The sequence below is a fragment of the Thermobia domestica genome, chromosome 12 (genome assembly GCF_964235325.1).
Source record: "Thermobia domestica chromosome 12, izTheDome1.hap1.1, whole genome shotgun sequence".
Lineage (NCBI taxonomy): Eukaryota > Metazoa > Arthropoda > Insecta > Zygentoma > Lepismatidae > Thermobia > Thermobia domestica.
In genome coordinates this window covers 203,163,406-203,185,375 of record NC_137465.1, presented here as the reverse complement: position 1 = coordinate 203,185,375, position 21,970 = coordinate 203,163,406, and the positions used below count along the sequence as shown (strand labels likewise).

At 36.0% G+C, this 21,970-nt stretch overlaps 1 protein-coding gene across 2 annotated transcripts in view; it reads left to right on the top strand.

The window, feature by feature from the left end:
* DCTN1-p150 (dynactin subunit 1) overlaps positions 1-21,970 on the top strand; it is a 115,324-nt gene that overhangs the window by 34,801 nt on the left and 58,553 nt on the right. Inside the window, exons 1-2 of one of the 2 annotated variants that reach the window (XM_081734563.1) lie at positions 3,663-3,809; positions 20,842-21,010. In XM_081734563.1, the coding sequence (XP_081590689.1) occupies positions 3,678-3,809; positions 20,842-21,010 (301 nt within the window). In that variant the 5' untranslated portion in view covers positions 3,663-3,677. Of the gene's footprint in view, positions 1-3,662; positions 3,810-20,841; positions 21,011-21,970 lie in introns of those variants that run through there. The other variant, XM_081734564.1, reaches the window with a different exon arrangement.

Here is a 21,970-nt window from a genome sequence, read left to right as displayed (position 1 = left end):
ACATGACCTTAGGCTGGAATTTGCTCAGGATGTCAAATCTGAAATCAGATTTCTTGTATCTTTATTTGGTGAGAAGTTATGGACAACAACAGTTGATGTTTACCTGTTACACAATGCGCTCACATACAGTCATGATACGTTGCTCAAGATGATGAAGATCACGAATATACACCATAGTCTTAATGTGTCTTCAAAGGTAGAAGTCCATTGGAGTGAGGTCTCGTGATCGGGCAGGCCATTCAACTGGCCCAGGGCGACCAATGTATGCCCTAGGAAATTGTTCATCCAGGTACTGACGCACCCGGACGCCAAAATGGGGAGGCACACTGTTCCTGTCTCCTCAAATTTGTTTAATAACTGTGCCACTGCAACATGTGACACAGGATGACGTTGTGGATGACGCTGATTGAAATCGGCTGCTACTGTACAGGCACTTCTCCCACCCCACGGTTTGACGATCTGGATGCGTTCCTCAGTTGTTAACGGCATTTATCGTTGTTCACACCTGTAAAAAGAGGAATAATCACATTGAGCTGTCCATAACTTCTCAGCAAATAAAGATACACGAAATCTGATTTCAGATTTGGCATCCTGAGCAAATTCTAGTCTAAGGTCATGTATCACATGACCCATCTATCGTTTGAAACAAAACAAAACAAAACAAATTAAAATTAAAGACGGCGGCCGTTCACGAACCATCATCCAAAAGGTTTGTCCCTAGCCCTATGTATATTTCTTACATCAATATAAATACATCCGTACGGATTTTAAAAGGAGTGGTAAGGGACTTGTGAAACATCCTGTATATATTGTTAAATGGTAAGTATTTCATGTATCAGTTAATATTAACAAATCATATAGAAATTATTATATTTAAAGAGATAACGATATTACTGTCTGTTTGTAGTTGTAATGTATACACTATATTTTTTTTCTCAAATACAGCCAAACAATCTCGGAATATATTATTATTATCACTTTTCTGCTTGACTTCATCTGGCGTTTTGTCAGATAAAATCACATTACTTCATATCGATATTGAAAATCTGTCTCATTTGAACACAGAAATACTAATAAAGTGGCACAATATATTTGCTTCACATGCGGAAAACTCCGGTTTCGTCACCAGTGACTTGTCCTTCTGATTGAGTTTCGTTATTTTGTGTTTCTCACCAGTGTTGCCAGATCTGAGGATTAAAAACTAGCGAGGTTGTGCTACGAAAATAGCAGATTTGAACTATTTGTAGCCAAAATAAAAATGGATTATTTTGCAGTTATATACCCTTACTAATTTATACATACATACATATATATATATATATATATATATATATATATATATATACATACACACATTGCAGTCGAAAATACATCAGATGCTTGGGTTGGCAACAGGCGGCGACCTCAGTTTTCGACTGTTGACAGTTGTTTGTTAGAGCAAACTCCACACTATCAGGAACATTGAAACTGCAGTGTGCTATGAATTGGGCAGACGATGATAGTATAAAATGGCCGACCTTTCTCATTTCCAAAGAAACATGTTTGCTTACATCAGTTTTGTGGGAACGTTTACAATATGCTTTCTCATTGTTATTTCTCACTTCTCTAATTCATTTGCTAAATTCTTTACCTGAGAGCCATGAATTTTGGAAGTTTTTATTGTAACTCCGTTTACTCATTATGTTAATATGAATAATATAATAACAATTAAATTTGCAATGTTCACGTTTACCCAGCTCCGTACAACTATAAACTTAACCAGTAACTGAGACAGCGATATAGTCAGTGATACTGCAATTGTGCAAACTGGACAAAAGTCTAGTGTTGACAGATCTGGAGATTAAAAAGCAGTAAAACAAGAATTGAATTAGAATCGAAGAGGTTAGTTTAGTAAAACTATTATTCGTTGTGAAGAGAAACTCAACAAAGTAAACTTTTATTGTATTATATAAAACTAGTAATTGCGATTTCACGTATGAAAATAGGAAGTAGCGTATTCTCAGCAGTTATAGCCTACAGATAATTTAAAGTAGCCCAAAAAAGTAGCGTGACGCCCAGTTTGCAATTTTGGTAGCGAACACACTTTAAAAAAATTTCCCAATCTGGCAACACTGTTTTTCACGGGAGATAATTGCTGGTGTAGTATGTAACTTCAAATCCAGGGTCTTTTTTCTTTATTCCTTTTCCCAGGAACAGAAGAAAAGTTTGGATTGGAGACAAGTCATAGTCCTAATTACCTCCAAAGAAGTTTAAAAATATCTACCTTTTGGACAAGTTTCCACCGAGTTCGTATAATTTCGTTTTATTTTTTGCTTAACATCAATCATTAAAAAAAACTCCACAAGTCAGTAGGATAAACCGTTATTATTGTAGACTATAATAAATAAAGTAATTAATCTTACTTAAAAGTATTCTAAAACCTAAGTAAACAACTTAATCTTGCCTTATTAACTAGCAAAGTAGAAGAATCTGCATATTCTAGCTTGGGAAGGTAAATAGAATTATTTCAGTACGTTTTAATTGTTAATTTTTGCATAAACGTTCACTGTTCATGCTGAAGATAGTCCATTTCTTAACAAATTAGAAGAGATGCAATAGATTTGTTGGTCACGGGAAGTAACAACAAAAACAATAAAAAACAGAATAAGATAAAAAAAAAGTAAACCGACCTGTCAGTACATTCTAATTTTTATGTTGTTGTGTTTTTTTTTTTTTTTTTTTATTTAAAATTAGATTGCCTTTGCAGCTGTTCAAATAATACAATTAGTATTTGTTGTATAATTACTGAAAGATACAATGGAATACATAGTAACTAGTTAAAAAGACAATCCTCTTCCCTCTGAGCATCCGAAGAAAATATCGTCGGCGTTCAGGCAGAAGTCACTATCTCCAAAAACATACGAATGGAGTTAGGTACTTCTTCCAGTACGATAATGATACACAGGGTGAAATACACGACGTTCTAACATTCTCAGGCTAGATGCAGCAGGTGATATAGTGATGCTAACCGTGGTTATCCTTAGCTTAACAGTGCTATCTGCTATATCTAGCCTCATAATATGTATCAGAACGTCGTATATTTCACCTTGTATATCGTTCTCGTATTGGAAGGTGTACCTTGGTGACTTCTGCCTGAACGCCGACGATATATTCTTACAAACTGTATTGGACACCGACAAAGTAGTGAGGACTGCTCCACAACAGTTTGCAAGAATACATTTTATTCGGATACTTGGAGCTAAGAGATACCTTTTAATTTAATTGTTGTGTTTGATTCATGTACGGAAATCTCTGAATTAAAATTCTAGGTCGCCTTCTGACCTTAGAAATAACTTGTAGACATAAGATATAGCTAAGATTACAATATAGAACTGTGCACCCACCACTCACACTCATTCATATATTCATATGGTAAAAACAAACGAATACCAAGATTGCAGTGACTATAGCATGAATACGATCATTAATCTGCTTAATCGCTTAGCAAGATAGTGGAGATATGATAAACGTTTGGATAAGATTTCTTTGTCGTATCTTTATTCCGTATTGTAATAAGATGAACTATCTTCAGCGAAAGCGAAGCATGTTTCCACACGTAGCTCTTAAGTATTATTTCGGTGTTGGTGTGAATGGTATGATAAAGATATTGTAAACTGTGTATTTAATTTTTGTTGTGAATGCGTTGCGTTGCACTGCTGTTTATCAATAGACTTCCCTGTCATGTATTGCAGAAAACTCCACCGTCTAAACCGATTGCTGAAAGGCAGAGCAAATTTGAGAAGGGCGACTCTGAACCCGGGGGCGAGCAAGTAATAAACGAAAAGCGAATTTCTATCAGTCTAGTGTTCTGCCTTGCCCTGTCTGTTCTCTGGCATTCATTCCTTATGCTTATTTCTTTTTCATGTGCTAGTTTCTCACACTTTTTTTTTTTCACCTCTCCTTTCGGCCAGATTTCTGGTTGTGTTTTTGCCGTATGTGTTTTTTACTTTTTCACAGTAGCCTTAATCATTTACAGGGAATTTATTTAATTGTAGGTTTTGATATTTACTGGTACTTGATGTAGTATACAAATGTATGGACTCATCTTTCGGTGTTATGTTCTAAAGCCTGTATGTGAATGAACAGGCTAGAGTGTCTTAACAGAGTAATATTAACAGCACATTCCTGCATTAAATTGTTCATTTTATGAGCATAAATGTAAGTCATTCATCCAAGAAGCGTTGATTTTGGTTATCTGAATGTATTGCAACTTGCTTGTGCTACAACTAATCCGTGAGTTTTGATTTAATAATACTGAATAACTCGCAACGTAATGTATAATAATAATGCAAAAGTTCTTCCCTGTGAAGGAGTAGGTAGAGCTAAATTGAGAAAATCCGAGTCCGGAATAGACTCCCACTGCCGGTTTATTATAAAAATCTTCTAACAGTACAACGATATTTACAGAAATACTACAACATAACTTTAATGCAAGGTAGAAAAAGCGAGATAGCCCAAGACCTTACAACCTTAGGACAGGATCTGTACATGTACAGAGCTCCGGGCAAGCTAAGTAGGAAACCCCAATGCTCTGAAGTAGTGAGGCTAAGCAACTGAGGTTGGAATCTCCGAAGCAAGCTAAGCAGCTGAGGTTGGGATCCCGACAGAACTTTGATGGAAGGGAAGCCTAAAGTCCTGCAGCAGACTAGAGGCTTTGAGGTTGGGTTTCTCCTAGAGCTCCAGGCAAGCTAGAGGAGAGACCAATCACAGACTGGTGACTGTCCATTCAATCTTCTTCCTTATATAGGCGCTCCGGGCGGCGGTGGCGCTGCTGCTCCCATGTCGTCGTGTGACTGACTGGTAGGTGGTGCTGGTGGATCATGGTCTGCTTCTTGTAATAATCCAACGTGAGGTGTAGTACTCCATCGTAAATATATGTGGTTGTTGTTTACAAACAGGAGCACGTGTGCTTGTTCATAAACACAAGCACGTGGTACATTATAATATACATATCTTAACAAATAAATCATATTCATCTAATCTTTTGTTGCGTTGTCGACCTGAAAGTTATTAATATTCAAAACGAGCATTATTTGCTCAGTGTTCGTACATCGAAGGCACCGATATACAACTCCGAACCGTATTGCTTCTAGTGGTGTAACAGAATGGACATGTGCAATTTCTTCTTAGTTTCTGCAGTGTTCGTGGTTTTGTGGCATATATTGTATTCTTAGAAGCCTCCAAAGGGAACTATTGGTGCTGAATTCGAAGTAGGTGGATAGATATTTCATGGTTCTCTCATTCTTGTCGTCCTATTAACTTTCAACAAAATCGCAATCAATATATCTCACATCATTATTAAAATGTAGTGGCACATTATCCTGTTCAAAGTAATACTCCATCCTCATTGGAAATGAGATCATTAGGATTCAGTATAATGTTTTCTTGTAATTTTCATTGATAAGTAGCACCGTGATGGTACTACTTTCAAGGAAAAGCAACCCATAGTCCATATGATACAGTAATGTTCCTAAAACTCGGCCACACCCTGCCACGGCGAAAAAATTCCGTGCGCAGACGCGTTTATGCTTTCATAAAGTATTTTTCTGAGGTCTGTCTTATCAGGTAAATTGCTGTACAGTGTGTAGTCATTAAATTTTCATTTTCATGTATAGTAAAGGCTCTGTGCCTTCATAAAGTACATATATTTCCTTAGTTTAAGGGTAATTGGGTAGCTTATTCCCTGTTGTATTCTCAGGCAAACAATACATACAAGTACAGTACTGTATTCTCTGAGGAAACATTTGTGCTTACTCATTTTTTAACCCCATTCCTAATAACTTGGCATTTTCACAAATTCGGCCACCCTTCGGTCTACATTAGGCCGAATTTTTGGAACTATACTGTACCTATACTGCTGGTATACTAATTCTTGTTCTTCAATATTATATGGATTTTTATTAGCTCAGTACATACATTTATGTCGACTAACAGTATCGTTTAGTTTAAAAGGGGCTTCATCAGACCAAATAAATTTTTTAAAAACGTTTTCGTGCTTCTCTCATGTATGTTGAGCCACCTGGGGCCGCGATGGCTCAGTGGTAGAGTGTTCACCTGTAGTACATGGGGTCTCTGATTCGATTCCAGCTCGCGCCAAGTGAACTTTGTGGTGAACAAACACCATGTGTGTGGATTTCCTTGGGGTTCTCCCTTTTCCTCCCACTTTTTTTTTCCATTTCTCTATTTCATTCATTTCCCATCATCACCGTGTCCTTTAGCCTAGCCGGCATAACCATAGGACGTAAAACTTAGAGATTTCATTTCATTTCATTAAACTTACTTGTCTGGATCATCTCATTCATTCATAGCATGAAACAGTTTCGGAATGTGCAGCTTTCATTTCTTCCCCGACAAAGTTCAGTGAACATTTTCCAAAGTTCAATGGATATTAGTCTGTCAAAATTGTCTCGCAAACTTCTTTGGAATTTGTGTGAACTTTTGCATCACTCCATCATTAGTTTCTTAGCCGTCGATGTTCATTTTCGTCTTTACAGTTTCTTCTTTACATCTTGCTGTTCTTCTGTCAATCGCAAACGTGTTACTGATTCTTGTAGGAAGCTGTGATGGTAGTGGTGTTTCAAAAATCCTGTTCTGTAACATTGTTCCACTTTGCTTATACTATATTCTCCATTTTCCAATAACACATTATCTACGTTGCTCAAGCAGTAATAGCCCCGCCACTATATGTGTTCACATTCATTAACCTCAAACAAAAGAAATCCTGTCAATTTTTAATTCGGACTTCTTCCATCTCTGCTTATGTTCGTACAAGATGTCCTGTAGTCAATAAATGCATTCAATTTTCAGTATTATTACAGTATTCCCTCAGCCTCACTAGGTTGTTCAACTCTTGTAAACTGCAAGAAATAGGCGGGTTTGTTAAAAAGCTCGTGCTAATTATACTGCTTCATTTTTTATATTTTTTTTAAAAGAAACAAATATATTCTTTTATGACATTCAAAGCAAATGTAAAACGAAGTTTTAGGATTAGTTTTAGTTTTCGTGAAGTGTGCACCAAAGAATGTGACTGTTAAATGTTAAGACTGGATTCTGTAGATCACGAAATTAGGAAATAATTACTGTAAAGTTCGGAGGCATACCTGAATTTATACCTGAATTTTTCTCTTTCGAATTTGACTGTAAGTTTTTCCATGAGCCATAGCTTCGACAGCAAAATGAATTGGAGCCGGCGTGAAGTTGTTAGTTGAATACATGAAGCACATCAGTAAGATCGCTATTCAAATTTATGTTTTTTTTTTAAATTTATTCTAGGATGTTAGTGAATAAATCTGAATATCGAGTTCTAATTGGATATTAAAGAATGTTCTGAAATAATCAATTCATTGGTGATACAAATAAAAGTAATGGCATATCAATTCCTGCGACAAAATAAATTCCCTGTTCCAACGATATAATAGGTCGTGTGGCATTCTACTCAGTTGCATGCCGCATTGAACATCTAACTCTGAATTTTTGTACATAGTGTGGTTTGAAAGTCTGTGCACATAAGTCGCGCAGGAATTTTTTCTAACTGACAAATTAAACGTGTGAATACAGAAATACAATCGAACGACCCATAGTCTTATTTTGGGGCAGGGGTGAAATCATGATCTATATCATTAGTTCTCTAGTTCCACTGTGTATGCATTCCATTGTGTCGTTGTTGTTGATTGACCAGTTTGCCTCCTCTCCTGTACTTCCTTCTGATGGCATTAGTGTAACTGTGCTGTTGCTAGTGCATTCATTAGCAGTGTTATTACATTACTGTTGATGTTAGAAAATTGCTTCTTTACTTCCATCCGTACATCCCCATAGTGTCTTCCTTATTCTGCCGCTAAATGTATAAATTTCCATCATCAAGTATGCATGTAAACACTACTGTGAAGATCTTGTATTATAGATTTTATTGAATAGAATTGATTAGATGTTAAAAAGTAGGGTTTTCTTTTTTATTTAATACTCTGTTGTAAAAAAGAAATCGAAAGCTACTTTCCTATTTTTTTCTAATTACTTATTAATATCTTCAAGATTAAGTTATATTTTCTGCAAATTAAACCTTATCGAGCAGTTTTAGAAAAAAATTGCAGTTAGATCTGGAAAAAAAAATGTTTTAAGATGCTCATCTGGTAAGCACACGAAAATAGTAGATTGAGTCAACGGAAAAAAATAATCGAAAAGCACCTGGATATGAAACATATTTTAACTTGTGTCTCTGATTATTCTTCAGTAGCTGTGAAAATCTTGTACAGCTACCATTCAACATACCATTTTAGTAAATGCGATCATTAGTTCGTTTTTTTTTTCTTAAGAGGAAATAGATACATTTGTCAATCACTACTGTGTTGATTCTTAATTTGGTTATTTCTAATCATGCAGCACTATATTTATATTATTATTATTTAGTATTCTGCCTGTCGGCAAGTCTTGACTACTTAGTGTATTTATTTATTTTTATTTTTTATTTTTAGGGTCGGATCTATAAATATTTCTTCCACGCTTCTCGATCATCAGCTTCCCAGTATTTCCTTTTATTTTTCAAATCATCAATCAGTTGTGTTCTTCCTGCTCCTCGTTTTCCTTCCATCTTTCCCTCTATGGAATTATGAAAAAGACAATTTCTTTGTAAGATGTGTCCAATCCAATTGGCCTTCCTACGAAGGATATTGACTAAAAACGCCCTCTTTTTGCCTATCTGTTTTAAAGCATTTTCATTTGTTACTTTCTCCGTTCATTTTATCTTCTTCATCTTTCCCCAACACCACATTTCAAAGCTTTCTAAATATTTCTTCTCTATCTTCCGTAATATCCAAGTCTCCGAACCATACAGTACAATACTGCATATAGCACTTGGTCAGCTTCTTTCTTGGTTCAGTGTTAAGCCTGCTGGTTAAGAGTGATCTTTTCTTGTTAAACACCTTTTTGGCTACGCGTTTTTCTTAGGTAATGCAATCATTGTAACATCTAGAAAATCCTTTGCCCATTCTTCAGTCAGGTAGATTTCGTCAATAAGTGAAGTCAGTACTTTCATTAAATTGTGTTCTAATCTCTTGAGCAAATCGGCCAGTATGTCATTTCCGGTGCCTTTCTTCCTTCGCTTGTCTTCGATGGCTTCGCTTTTCGATATACTGGGTCCTTTTTCTTCCTTATCCACCTCTTCTTTTGCTTCGATCGTAATATCTCTTGAGCGGTTCTTCTGGTCATAAAGATCCCTTATGTATTGCTCCCAAATCTTAACGATCCTTTGATGATCAGTGACAATGTGATATTGTTGATCGTCGATTCCAAACATGTGTACATTTTTGGTAGCTTTCCATCCCGATTATGTGCTTTCTGATACATCAGATCATATCTGTTGTGCCGTTCCAGTATTTATTCACATCTCTCTTCCATGTGCTTCTTTCTCGCTCCTTCAGTTTTTTTCTTCTCAATTCATTATTGAGCCTTCCATATTCTTTCGTGTCAGTGGTTTTTCTCCCTTCTGCGTTCCTCTGTCTTCTTGGCTATGGTCTTACTAATGTTATTATTGAGACTGTCCAGCAGAATCTGCTTGACTTCTCCCCAGATATTCTCTACGCTGCCTTCCATATCGTCCACTGCACATAATTTCTCTTAAGTCCCTTTTTCCACATCACTGTCCATACTTCTCAGTCGTTCTAAATTCCAGTTTTGATTTCCTCTCCCGTTTTCGGTGATTGACTTTAACCAAATTTGCGCTTCCGCCACTAGAAGATTGTGGTCCGAATCAATGTCCGCTCCTGGTAATATTCGTACACTATTCCTGAAACGTTGCTTCACAAGAACGTAATCGATTTGGTAGCGTTTCTTATCTTCCGAATTTTTCCATATGTGTAGCTTCGTTTTTCTTTTCGTGAACCACGTATTCGTCACCACCATATGTTACGTACAGAAGTCAATAAGCATCTGGCCCCTGCTTTTCTTCTAGCTAATTCAAGTGATCCCACCACCTTACTCGCAACTCCTCCCACCACACTGTTGAATTCTCTCATTACTATGGCGTTGACTTTAACTCTTCCCTCCTGGTGCAATATGTCACTAATCTCTCATATATTACTTCTACTTTATTGCCATCATTGTCGGCTGTTGGCATGTACACTTGTATTAGTGCAATATTTATTGGTTTTGCACTTAGCCTTACAAACATCAGACGGTGTGTAGAGCATTCTACTTTGGTTACGCTTTTTGCTGTTTTATTTCTCATTTCTATTACGCCACCATTCTCGGTATTAACTCTATCTGAATAGAATATCGTATAATCTCCCGATACTATTTCACCCTTTCCTGACCATCACACTTCACCCGGACTAGTGTATTTGAATATTTATCTAATAATCTTTAAATAAACGTGACGAAGAGTACAGCTATAGCCCTTGAAAGCAACAGTCAGTTCATCGAATGTTCAGTGCTTCTAAAACTGAATTTACGGAATTCTCTTCGTGTTTCTCGTAGGTAGAACAGTAAAATCTTTCAGTTACTTTCTCGTACACTCATTTCCTTGAACGAGTTGGATCATTCTTTGATTTGAATATTAAAAGAAGAGAGGAAAAAAAAAATGCAGTAGTTCTTTGTAGTTATTCACATGATGAAATATGTGGATTGAGGTGGAGAGGAGACACTTGTTGGAAAATTAGAGTGGAGGGAACTGTGTCAAAAGTGAAAAAAGAACTAAGGGAAATCTGAAATTCTAGAGTTTATTTATCCATAAAAATTTAAGCTCACGGTAGCAAGTAATCTTTTACATTAACTTTACTTGTTTCTATATTCTTTGTAGTAGCTAAATAATTAATAGCTTGTAAATATATATATATATATATGGTGTTACAAAAATTTGTCACAATAGATTTCTCACATCAAAATAATTAAAAAAGTTCATATAAACCTGTGGTCGAAAGTGCATAGTTTCGTAGTATAGGGTGCCGAAAACGTAAAAAAAATGAACTTTAACCTTTTAATTACGGAGCCTTTTTAAAAAATAAAGCCTGGGATACGGCGCCAATTTCTGCAGTTGCCTAGTATGTCTCCTGAATAAAACACATGCAAGTGCATATATGTGATACCCAGAAAGTTAAAAAAACAATTAGGTTTAGTGGGCAAACTGCAAGGTATCTATAAATAGTTACTTCGTATCCCAAGCCTTATTTTTAGGTAACTAAATATAGTTACTTCGTGTCCTAAAGGTTAAAGGTCCATAGTTCCATTACTAGAGGACCGATTACAGTCGGATCAAGACATCACTGAGAAACTTGTATGTGAACTATCCAAATGTTCATCTTTTCAGAAGAATATTTGGATAGCCTTCTTCGGTACTTGCACGATCATTTTTAGAGAGGCTGTTTGGGAGTACTTGATCACTCTCCACCTACCTCTCTAAAAATTGGTGTGCAAGTACCGTTGGAGCATTCTTAAACATGGATATTTGGATAGTTCACACACCAGTTCGTTAGTGATGTCTTGACCCGACTACGATATGTCCCATAGTGGAGCTATGAAATTTTGAAGTTAACTTATTTCACGTTTTCGCTACCCTAGAACTCCGAAATTATCTACTTTTGAGCACAGGTCCGTATCAACTTTTTTTCTTATTTTGATGTGAGGAATCTATTGAGACACATTTTAGTAATACCCGGTATATATATATATCGAATAAACGTCTTATGAAATTACGTGCAAGGTAAATATTAATGGATTAAGATTAGTGTGCGTACGATTCCTTTAGGGTCGTAGCTTCTTGATTATATTAAAAGTGTTTTCTTACCCCCCCTCCCCCCCCAAAAAAAAGCCGTATGCTTATTAATCGTACTTCATTAATCTTTATCTTGATACGCAATTCCACTTGAAAGTTGATGCAATATGTAAGATATGAGAAATATAAGAAATATGTAAGATATTTCCATCACATATTTGATTAGAAGCTGCTGGTGAAGGAAAGTCGTGGTGCTTTGTCAAAATATTTAAAAGCTACTAATTATTATTCAGCTTCTACTAAAAACATGGAGGCTAGTAAAGTTAATTTAAATAAATGTTCCTTACGTAAGTAATCCTTTCTTTCCATGAAATTGTCAATGTGCATGGGCTTTTGACTCACCGTGTACAACTGATGGTTGAGCACACTGTATAAATGACACGAACTGCAATGTAATTCCACAAATATTCCTTCTCTAATTGGCCATTTTCATCTTCACGTTTCCACAAGACACGTTATATTTAAATTATTTCTATTTAGTACTCTCGGTCTAAGGATGTGTATTTAGTGCACATAATATGTAGAGTACCTTATGTAGTGTTCAACAGATTTTGTATATTCTTATTGCACAAAGGTTTATCTATACTTTACCGTGGGATGCTTAATTTTGAAATGACAACGTGAGAATCAGTGTACGTAAATGTCTTATAATTACGTTGAGTAAAAGTAAATCGTGCGTTGAATCAAACGTGCTCACATGGGAAGGCTGTGTAAGAATTTGTAGAATGATAAAATAGTACGAAACGTAAGTTTCTTGAGAAAATCATGGCGCAACATGTATTCGAATAGCGGATCTTCATTTCAGAGGGCGGGCGCTTCATCACAAATCTACTGAATATCGGTTGAAGTCCTGATAAAATCATACAGACTGCAGTTAGCGAAGCAAATTTACTAGTGGTAGAGTCATTAAAACAACTGAGAATTTGTTTCATGAACTGGCATGTTTGATTTATGGTTCCAAAAGAAGGATTCGAAAATAATAGGAAAGATTTTTATTGAGATTGGCATTACTTGGGCAACTGGCTGACAAAATAATCACAGCTGCTGCTGCGTAAGTAAATACCTCTTAATGTAATGCAAAATGAATATCGTTTTATGAAATGAGGAATTTATCTGTAGTATATATTACTTCATACAATGCAATAGACAAGTTCCCTCGTGGCTAAGCGGTTAGCATACGTGCCCTTGACGTGGGAGTTCGACTCCCAATGGGGGTTTATGTGGTTCGGATCCCACATTAAGTTGTAGGTCCACTTCTCATATAGCCACGCTGCTGAAAGGAACGCTAAACTGAAAATGAAATCAAATCAAAACAACGAATAAACGATAATACAAGGAATTGATACTTCAATTTATCTATTTTGGGACTTTTTTCTTTGTAAAACCAATGTGAGAAGATAGATCTGTTTGAAAGGAGTAGTTTTTGATACATATCAGAAGCCACATAACGCTCCTACAGAACATGGGATTTCTTTTTCTGCATCCCAGATACAGCCAGATCATATTTACAGTAGAATCATCAGAAAGGAAGTCAATCAAAGTTATATATTAAAGGTGTCATTAATACCTAACCCAGTGGAATTGATTTAATCTCCGGGGAAACCTGACAAGATGGCTAGAGGATTCGAATCGAGAATCACCAGATTGCAAGGCGAAAATGTTAACATTTCATCTACATAAGATCGGTTCATTAAAAAGATTTTCATACCTACAGGGTGTCCAGAAGTAGTGACTCACCTTTTGAGTGTGTGGTACATTTTTATTTTAAACAAGAATGCCATGCAACAAAGTTGTAGGTACAGAGGAATGATGTAAAAATCAAGTGCTTTACAATATCTAATCCTTATTCTCCATTTGGAGGTCCACCTGAGGGCCATTAACATCGATGCATGGCTGCATCCGGAGACGCACATTTCTGCACGCATATTTGCACATCTGAATGGATACGTTAAATTTTTCGGTGATTCGTACCATCAATTCCACAACAATATTTATGGTTCTTGCATATAACTTGTCCTTCAAGTGCTCCCATAGGGAGAAGTCGAGAGGGGTGAGGTCTGGTGACCCAATGCATCGACCGGGGAAGGCATTGTTCAAAAAGTCACGGACAATCCGGGCAAAGTGTGGTGGAGCACCGTCTTGCTACCACCACAATGTGTGAAAATCATTCCTCTCCTGCAGCAGAGTTATCATAGATTCCCCCAGTAGGTTCAAGTATGTCTTCCCAGTCACCTAACAATTACTGAGTCACTACTTCTGGGACACCCTGTAGTGCATGCCTGTAACGAGATTAGTTACATCAAAAAATTGACAACGAAAACGTGATTCGCTTGCGTTCAGTACTCCTTCTTGCCTTCATAGTTATAACAATGGTAATATTTATTGTTAAAAGATCAGATAACGCAAAGATAAATTGCCATCTATAACAGCAAATGCGAAATGATCAGAACTAGGAACCATGAAATATTACTTGCATTCTGTCACTGTAAAAGAATATGCCTGTATATGCTAGTTAATATTTATAATCAGTTCTATAATTCTAATGAAGCATTCTGTATAAATAATTTAGTAGTTGAAATAATAATATACTGTTACAAAGTCAATAAATACACCTGCTTTTCACTGTTAAGGTACCTCGCATGAATCTTATATTTAATCCTACCACCAGTGCACATTTCACATTACAAAATAAGGTTTAAAGAGGATTGCACAACACAGAACACTAAACTAACATTTGTAAATATTTTAAATTTCCTGTAAATAATTAGTTAATGCACCAATAAGCTTCCTATAAATGTAAGGAAGGGGATATTTTGCTTTATTTTATAATTTCTTGTATTGCTAAGTTCTAAATAGTAGTTAAAGAAGAATATGTAATTGGCAAATAATTTTAGCTTCTTTCACAGTAAACGCTACAAATTTATATTTTCTAAGTGTTAAGAATATTTTAAATGTCACTTTTTTAAAAGCAAATCATACATTATTCTTTGTGTTTTAATTGTCCAATTTATGAATGGAATTCGTAATTATTTAGCACTAATAAATACATTTATAAACACAAAGAAGTCGCTCGATATAATAACTACATAAACGGAGTTTTGAAAGCGAGAAAACCGTATTGAACTTCCCAATATTTTAATTAAAGGCTTCAGTTTGTACTGTCAAATGTTCCTGTAAAATATACAGAGTGGTCCAAAACAACACCGACAACGTTTGGGAGGTGATTCCTGACACCAAGATAAGACAACAAGTATAAACCAATCTGGGTACACAAAATGTGTAATTTCAGAGTTATAGGCTGCCAAAAACATGAAAAAGTTAGTTTGGCTAGGAGCATATAATTTGAAGTACTCACCAACTATGTCTATAAAAATTAAGGCGTGGGTATCTTAGGATTTTGAAATATTGATTTTTGGATAGGGCACATACTAGTTCCTAAGTGAAGTCTTGAGCCGACTACAGTAGGTCGTGTAGTATTGGAGCTATGTTTTTTTAATGCTTTCGGTAGCCTAAAACTCCGAAAGGAAGCATTTAAGCACCCAGGTTGGTTTATACTTTTGGTCTTATCTTGGTGTCAGGAATCACCTCTGAAACGTTGCCGGTTATTTTGAAACACCCTATTTTTACCTTGCGACACAAATATGAGCGAAATATCATGAAGACAAACTCATAAAACAAGAACAGAGTTGTTGGTACAAGGTAAGAGTTTATTTTAGAAAAATGCATCCTAGAGCATATTTCACTAATTATCTATTATATTTTTAAACTAATGGACATTCTTTGAGTACATGATCCACTTGTAGAAGTACAAAGTTATTATTGAAGAAAGAAATTTTAGCTCATGTAACGGGACTTACTGTTTGTCTTCGCTAATTAAAAAGTTAAATTAACTTAAGCTTTAAATGTAACTTAAAAAGATTTTATGTTTTGTATGTATGTCAACCTAAAAATGTAAATTGAAAACGTGCTTATACACATTTATACAGTTTGAAATTTATGGATTTTAGATAACACGATCTATGGACATAGAATAAAGATTTGTAAAAATAAGGAAGTATGTATTTTCGAATGAGATATACAGGGTGTTACAAAAAATTTGTCACAGTATTTTGGGAATAGATTTCTCACATGAAAATAAGAAAAAAAGTTCATATGAACCTGTGGTTGGAAGTGCATAGTTTCGTAGTTATAGGGTGCCGAAAACGTGAAAAAAAAAATAAAGGCCCATAGTTCCATCGGGTCAAGATATCACTGAAGAACTAGTACGTGAACTATCTAAATATCTATCTATCAGAATCTCCGGTACTTGCACAATCATTTTTAGAGAGGCTGTTCGGGTGTACTTGATCACTATCCACCTACCTCTAAAAACTTAGTGTGCTACTACTGGAGCATTTTTAAACATGTATACTTGAATAGTTCACATACCAGTTCCTCAGTGATATCTTGACCCGACTACGATAGGCCCCATAGTAGTGGAGGTATGAACTTTTGAAGTTCACTTATTTCACGTTTTCGCACCCTATAACTCCGAAACTATCCACTTTTAAGCACAGGTCTATATGAACTTTTTTTTTTTTTTTTCTTATTTTGATGTGAGGAATTATTCCCAAAATATTGTGACCCATTTTTGTAACGCACTGCATACTTGTCGGTTTTATCAACAACACACCAGGATATCGTATGCAAACCGTATCATAGAATAGTTTTATTCTTTATGAATGCAGAAGCATAAGATTGAAACTTTTATATTGATCATAGGTTCATTGAGCCCAGAAAAAATTATCTCAAATGTAAGCCTTGGTCATTAAAAAAAAAAGCATGTTTTAGTAGCTTACGGGCTGGGGTCCTCCTCGGGAAGATGTCATTGATGGGGCTGGCGATGTATGTACACGTATGTCTGTATATTGAAGAATGTAACTTCCTTTTTATTATTATTATTTCCCTAAATGATCACTAGTACAATACTGCCGGAAGAAAATTGTTTCATATACGTATCTTAACACCTGATTTCTAAGTTCAACTCCATAAAACGTAGCCGACTATAGTCGAAACAGAATTCCAATAAGTCGTAATAAAAAAGCTTCTAAAGGCTTCTAAAGTAAATTTCTTTTAAAACTCAAACCTAAACTTTTTTACTTTTCTTAACAATTTTATTGTTACGTGAAAGCCTGTATCTCTTAATCTACTTTTCTACATAGCTTCCACCAATATTAAGGCACTTATCGTATCGTACAATAAGCTTTTGAACTCCATCCTTATAGAAGTCTGCCGCCTGATTTGATAACCACTGCAACACGGCCGTGAGCACAACTTTTGATAAGTCACAATTTCACAGAGAATACTTCTTGAAACTTGAGGAAACTTATCAGATAACGACGCAATCGAAAAGCACTTTTCAGTTTTCGTTAACTTTTTTCACCAAGTCTTCAGTAATGACAGAAAGTCGCTCACTCGCTGCTCATCATGAACATTTGTGCGGCCAGCGTTAAAAGCTCTAACCCATTTCCGTGCCATTCCGTCGCTCATAATGTTTGCTTCATACATCAGTAATCTGGCGATTAATTTCAGCCGCTTTCACGACTTTAGCATTAAGAAAACGAATCATAGCGCGTATTTCATAATCGGCGGAGAGATTTTAACTACTCACAAACAAACGTAAATGCGGTCAAATATTTCCGTAATGGCGTTTGTGGCTTATCAACAGATGTAGGCACACAGCGCACAGGTGATGCCGACCGCAACGCTACGGGGCCGAAATTTACTTAGAAAATACGCCTCGTGGAAGTAGAAAATGAGAAGGAGACTGAAATGAAAATGAGTAAAAAATGAAATGTAGGATTTCGATATAATACTATGGCATATTATGAATTTTAAGTTTGTAAGAAATCTGAATGTGGTTATTGGAACACACTGACAACGGCTGAGCACACACAAGTTTTAATTTCTCCGTGACTAGCGGAAGGGAATCCATATTAGTGACGTGTGCAACAGAGTATCATGAAATTTTAACCTTCAAAATAGATTATTTTGTATTTTTAATTCAGTTGGTTAACAACTACGCGTCATCATGATCGATACTTAAAATGAAGTGGTCTAGAAGAAATTTCACATTTTATTTAATCAGACAGCTGAGAGAGAATTTCAGAAGGACCATGCTTCATTGATACACTTATCCACCTGACAAAGGATACCAAAACGGCATGAAATGAAAGTTTTGAGTTTTACGTCCAACGGTTATGCCTGCTAGGATAAAGGAGACGGGTGATGATGAGCAATGAATGAAATGGTGGAATGGAGAAAGTGGGATGAAACGGGAGAACCACGAGGAAATCTACGCACACGGTGTATGGATAAGCGAGGAATAACTTAATTAGTAATGGTGACCTGAGTAAATCATTGTTTGAGAAGCCTTTGAAAGGCACGCGTTACTCCGAATTTCATTTCATTTTTTTTCGCTTATCCATCTAGTGATGTCCCTGGTTGAGTTCTGTTAACTTAGAACATCAGCCCCTCAAATAAATGGAATGCAGTGATTAATTGTTTCTAAAGATATTGATTTGGTACACATTGATTTGGTTTCATAGAGACCGAGACATGTAAAACAAGCGGGACGTGAAATTAATAGGAAAGAGACCTTTGGGAGATAGGCAATAACCAGTCTAAGTCCTAGACCATGTCCTCTATAGACATTCTGTGATACGACTTTCATTCGAAGCGAACGATACCGGAAAGTAAGAGTTAGAATAAATAACTCCTAAAGCGGGCATGGAAGACGTACTACGTACCAGAAAACAAATGACTTTCGCTAAATGCTTAATCAGATTGGAGAAGGAGGGGGGGTAGACAGAAAAGAAAAGAACTGGAAAGTAGCCGTGAAACGTCCATGTCTGCGCCATATTGGAATGTGGTCATGTGGCAGTGTTGTCAGGTTGAACGTACAGAGAGTTGAATAAATGAAAATAAATGAAGTGAGGCGAGTCACTTGGTAAATGTATGGGAGATAGAAGGAATGTAAATGAAGGGATAGACTAGTATACGTTTAATATAGGAGAAAAAGAATTTGAAATTAAAATATAAATGATGGAAGAAAATAATTAGTTCTGCCTGCGTCAAACTACTTAAGCTAAAAGCTTGAAATTTGAACAATACGTAAGATTTGTGACGTAAGGTATCACCAAAGAAGCATTTTTGGAAATTCGATGCAGGACCTACTGGGAGGAGGTTGCAGTTATTATAACAAAATGTCCTATCTTGAAATCCCTTAAGTGATATAATCGATACTGGACTTTACTCACTAAATTAAATTACTCACTAAACAAAGTACTAGTTGCATTTTCCATCATTGTTACTGTCATTATCCTTATTATTTATTTTGTAAAGTATTATGATCAGGTTGTAAAATACCAATCTATCCGTGGAATTCAATATTAAAATGAAATTAAATGATCTGCAGAACTAAATTCCCTCAATAGATGACATCCCTTAGTAGCTTTTAATTAACAATAACATTACACGCTGGCCATTGTACTATAATATCATAGTTAGTTTCTCAGTTTTAAAGTTTGTGAGTTGACGTTCTGACACTGATAAAAATTGAAGAGAGACAGACGACAAAATGAGGTCATAATACAATGAAGCATTCAGCACAGAATTTAAGTATACATATTTTTCTTTATAAATTGCCCTCCGTAATATCCCATCATTTCTGATTTCGAGAGTGACAGGAAAAAAGTTACCAAAATTACGAGGACCGTACGGAAAGTAACCTCCGATTGATTAAAAAAGAAACACTAAAGTAAATAAGAAGAATTTATTACATACATGTGAAGACTATTTCTTTGCTCTATTTTTCAACGTAGTTTCCATAAACATTCAAGCACTTATCATATCTGTGCACTAGCTTAGAAATTCCATCAGCATAAAATCTCGCGCCTGTGCCTTGAGAACACAGTACTTACTGTTGCCTAACCTCTATGTCACTACGTCATATAACACAATTCTGAAAATTTGTGGAAATTTATCGGAAATCTCCGAGATTGTGAAACTCGATTTTCACGAACTTTTCCATCAATTTTCTGGACGAGTTCATGAATAACAACTGATGGCCTGCCACTGCTCTTCGTCATGAATGTTTGTTCGTCAACTTTTAAATGAACGAACTCATTCACAAACAACCTCTTCATTCGTCATACTTGGCCCATACACAGCACAAAGTTCCCGATGGACAGTTGCTGCCGAATATTGTTTTGCCGTAAGAAAACGTATAAGAGCTCGCACTTGGCGGAGTTTTCTATTGCAGTACACATTTTGAGACGCTACAAAAGTGGAACTAGTGATCAGACAATCTTCATTACTATAGCTGGATGCAGACTGAGCTATCACGCACGACTGTGCAGAGATGGTAGCGCCACTCCTTCACGCACAATGACCAGTCGGATGTTACTTTCCGAACGTGCCTCGTATAAACTATTATATACACATACATAATATTACTAAAGTGTTTTACACACGTATTCTTTAGTACTGTAACATACTAATTTCAGTTCGATCTATGTTTAAAAAAAGATAAATACCAATATTTCTTATGAGATATCCATATTATTTTAGTAAAAGTAAATTTGCCATTGTACTAGTTTCCTGCGTAGTTCTGTTTCCTCCTGTTGTTTATATTTCCTTCCATACAACATTCTATGTGGCTAATTGTTGTTTTAAAAAGTATTTTAACAATGCTGTTTTTCCTACTTTATGAGATGATTTTGTCGGTCGAAATATTGAGCTTATCCAGCACGTATCCTGAAGTTTAAACAATAATGTAAACGTATTACCTGTTTCTGAATGGCGACCGTGTGTTCCTGCGTGACATTTCAAATATGATGTGCTAATCTATTAACTTGTGTTCGTTGTTTTATATTAAATCATAATCGTGCTTCATAATTAATGAAAGCAAGTCTTTAACTGCATGCACATCTAAGGAAAGGAAATGTACATATTGGTGTTGTGTGTTACTGTGATGGGTGTTTGCACTGTATTGTTTTCAGACTGGATTTGTGGAAACCCTGAAACCGCAGTACACCCCTGGCCAGGCGTTGTCTCCTAATCTTGGAGTGACCGTTGAAGAGAAGCTGACAGCCCTGCAACACCAACAGGAGGTAGATAATCTTCAGGCGGAGATTAAAGATCTGAATGAGAAATTGGAAACTTTGAAAGGTAAATAAAAATTTTTTAACTTTGAAAGTAAGTGCGATTTTTTTTTTTTAAATATAAGATCTCATGGTTTAGTAGTTAGCAGTTTTTGTGTAACATGGATTCGATTCAAACCGTGGGAGAGGCCGCGGTGGCTCAATGGTAGAGCGTTCACCTCTGGTACATGGGGTCCTTGGTTCGATCCCAGTTCGCGCTAAATGATCTTTGTGGTGGACAAATACCGTGTGCGTGGGTTTTCTCGGGATTCTCCCGTTTTCTCCCACTTTCTTCATTCCACCATTTCATTCATTTCTCATCATCACTGTCTCCTTTGGCCTAGCCGGCATAATTGTGGGACGTAAAACTTAAAGATTTCATTTCGATTTCGCCTGGGAGTACTGGTTCGAATGTGGTTCGGAAGTTTAAGTCCACCTCTCATCTGAAATCGAACGTTAAACTCCATTACTGATATCCACACTCATACCTTAAAAAGAGTGTAATATGGTGGACTAAAACATTTAAATCTACTCTCTCTGTCCTTCCTTTCTCTAATATTTTTCGTTTTCCTTCTGTCTCTCTGCTCAGTATTTCGGAAGCTGACCTTTATTAGTCAATGCTTTCAGTATGTGTTGCATCATTTAAGATAATCATGTGGGTCCAAGTATTACTATCTTATTATTTATGTACCAAAATTTAAAGCTTAATTGCTTCAGAGTTCGGGTAATAGTAGCACTCTGCATTTAGAGAGCAGTTCCCATTTTTTTCTGTTTTTTTTGTTAAACCTTTTCCAGATTGTAACTCTAGATCAAACATTTGTATCCCTATATTTAAATCAAATTTATACAGGGGGTTTCAAAACAATACCAACAACGTTTGGGAGGTGATTCATGGCACCAAGATAAGACAAAACGTATAGACCAACTTGGGTGGAGAAATTCGTCATTTCGGAGTTATAGTCTGCCGAAAACATGAAAAAATGAACTT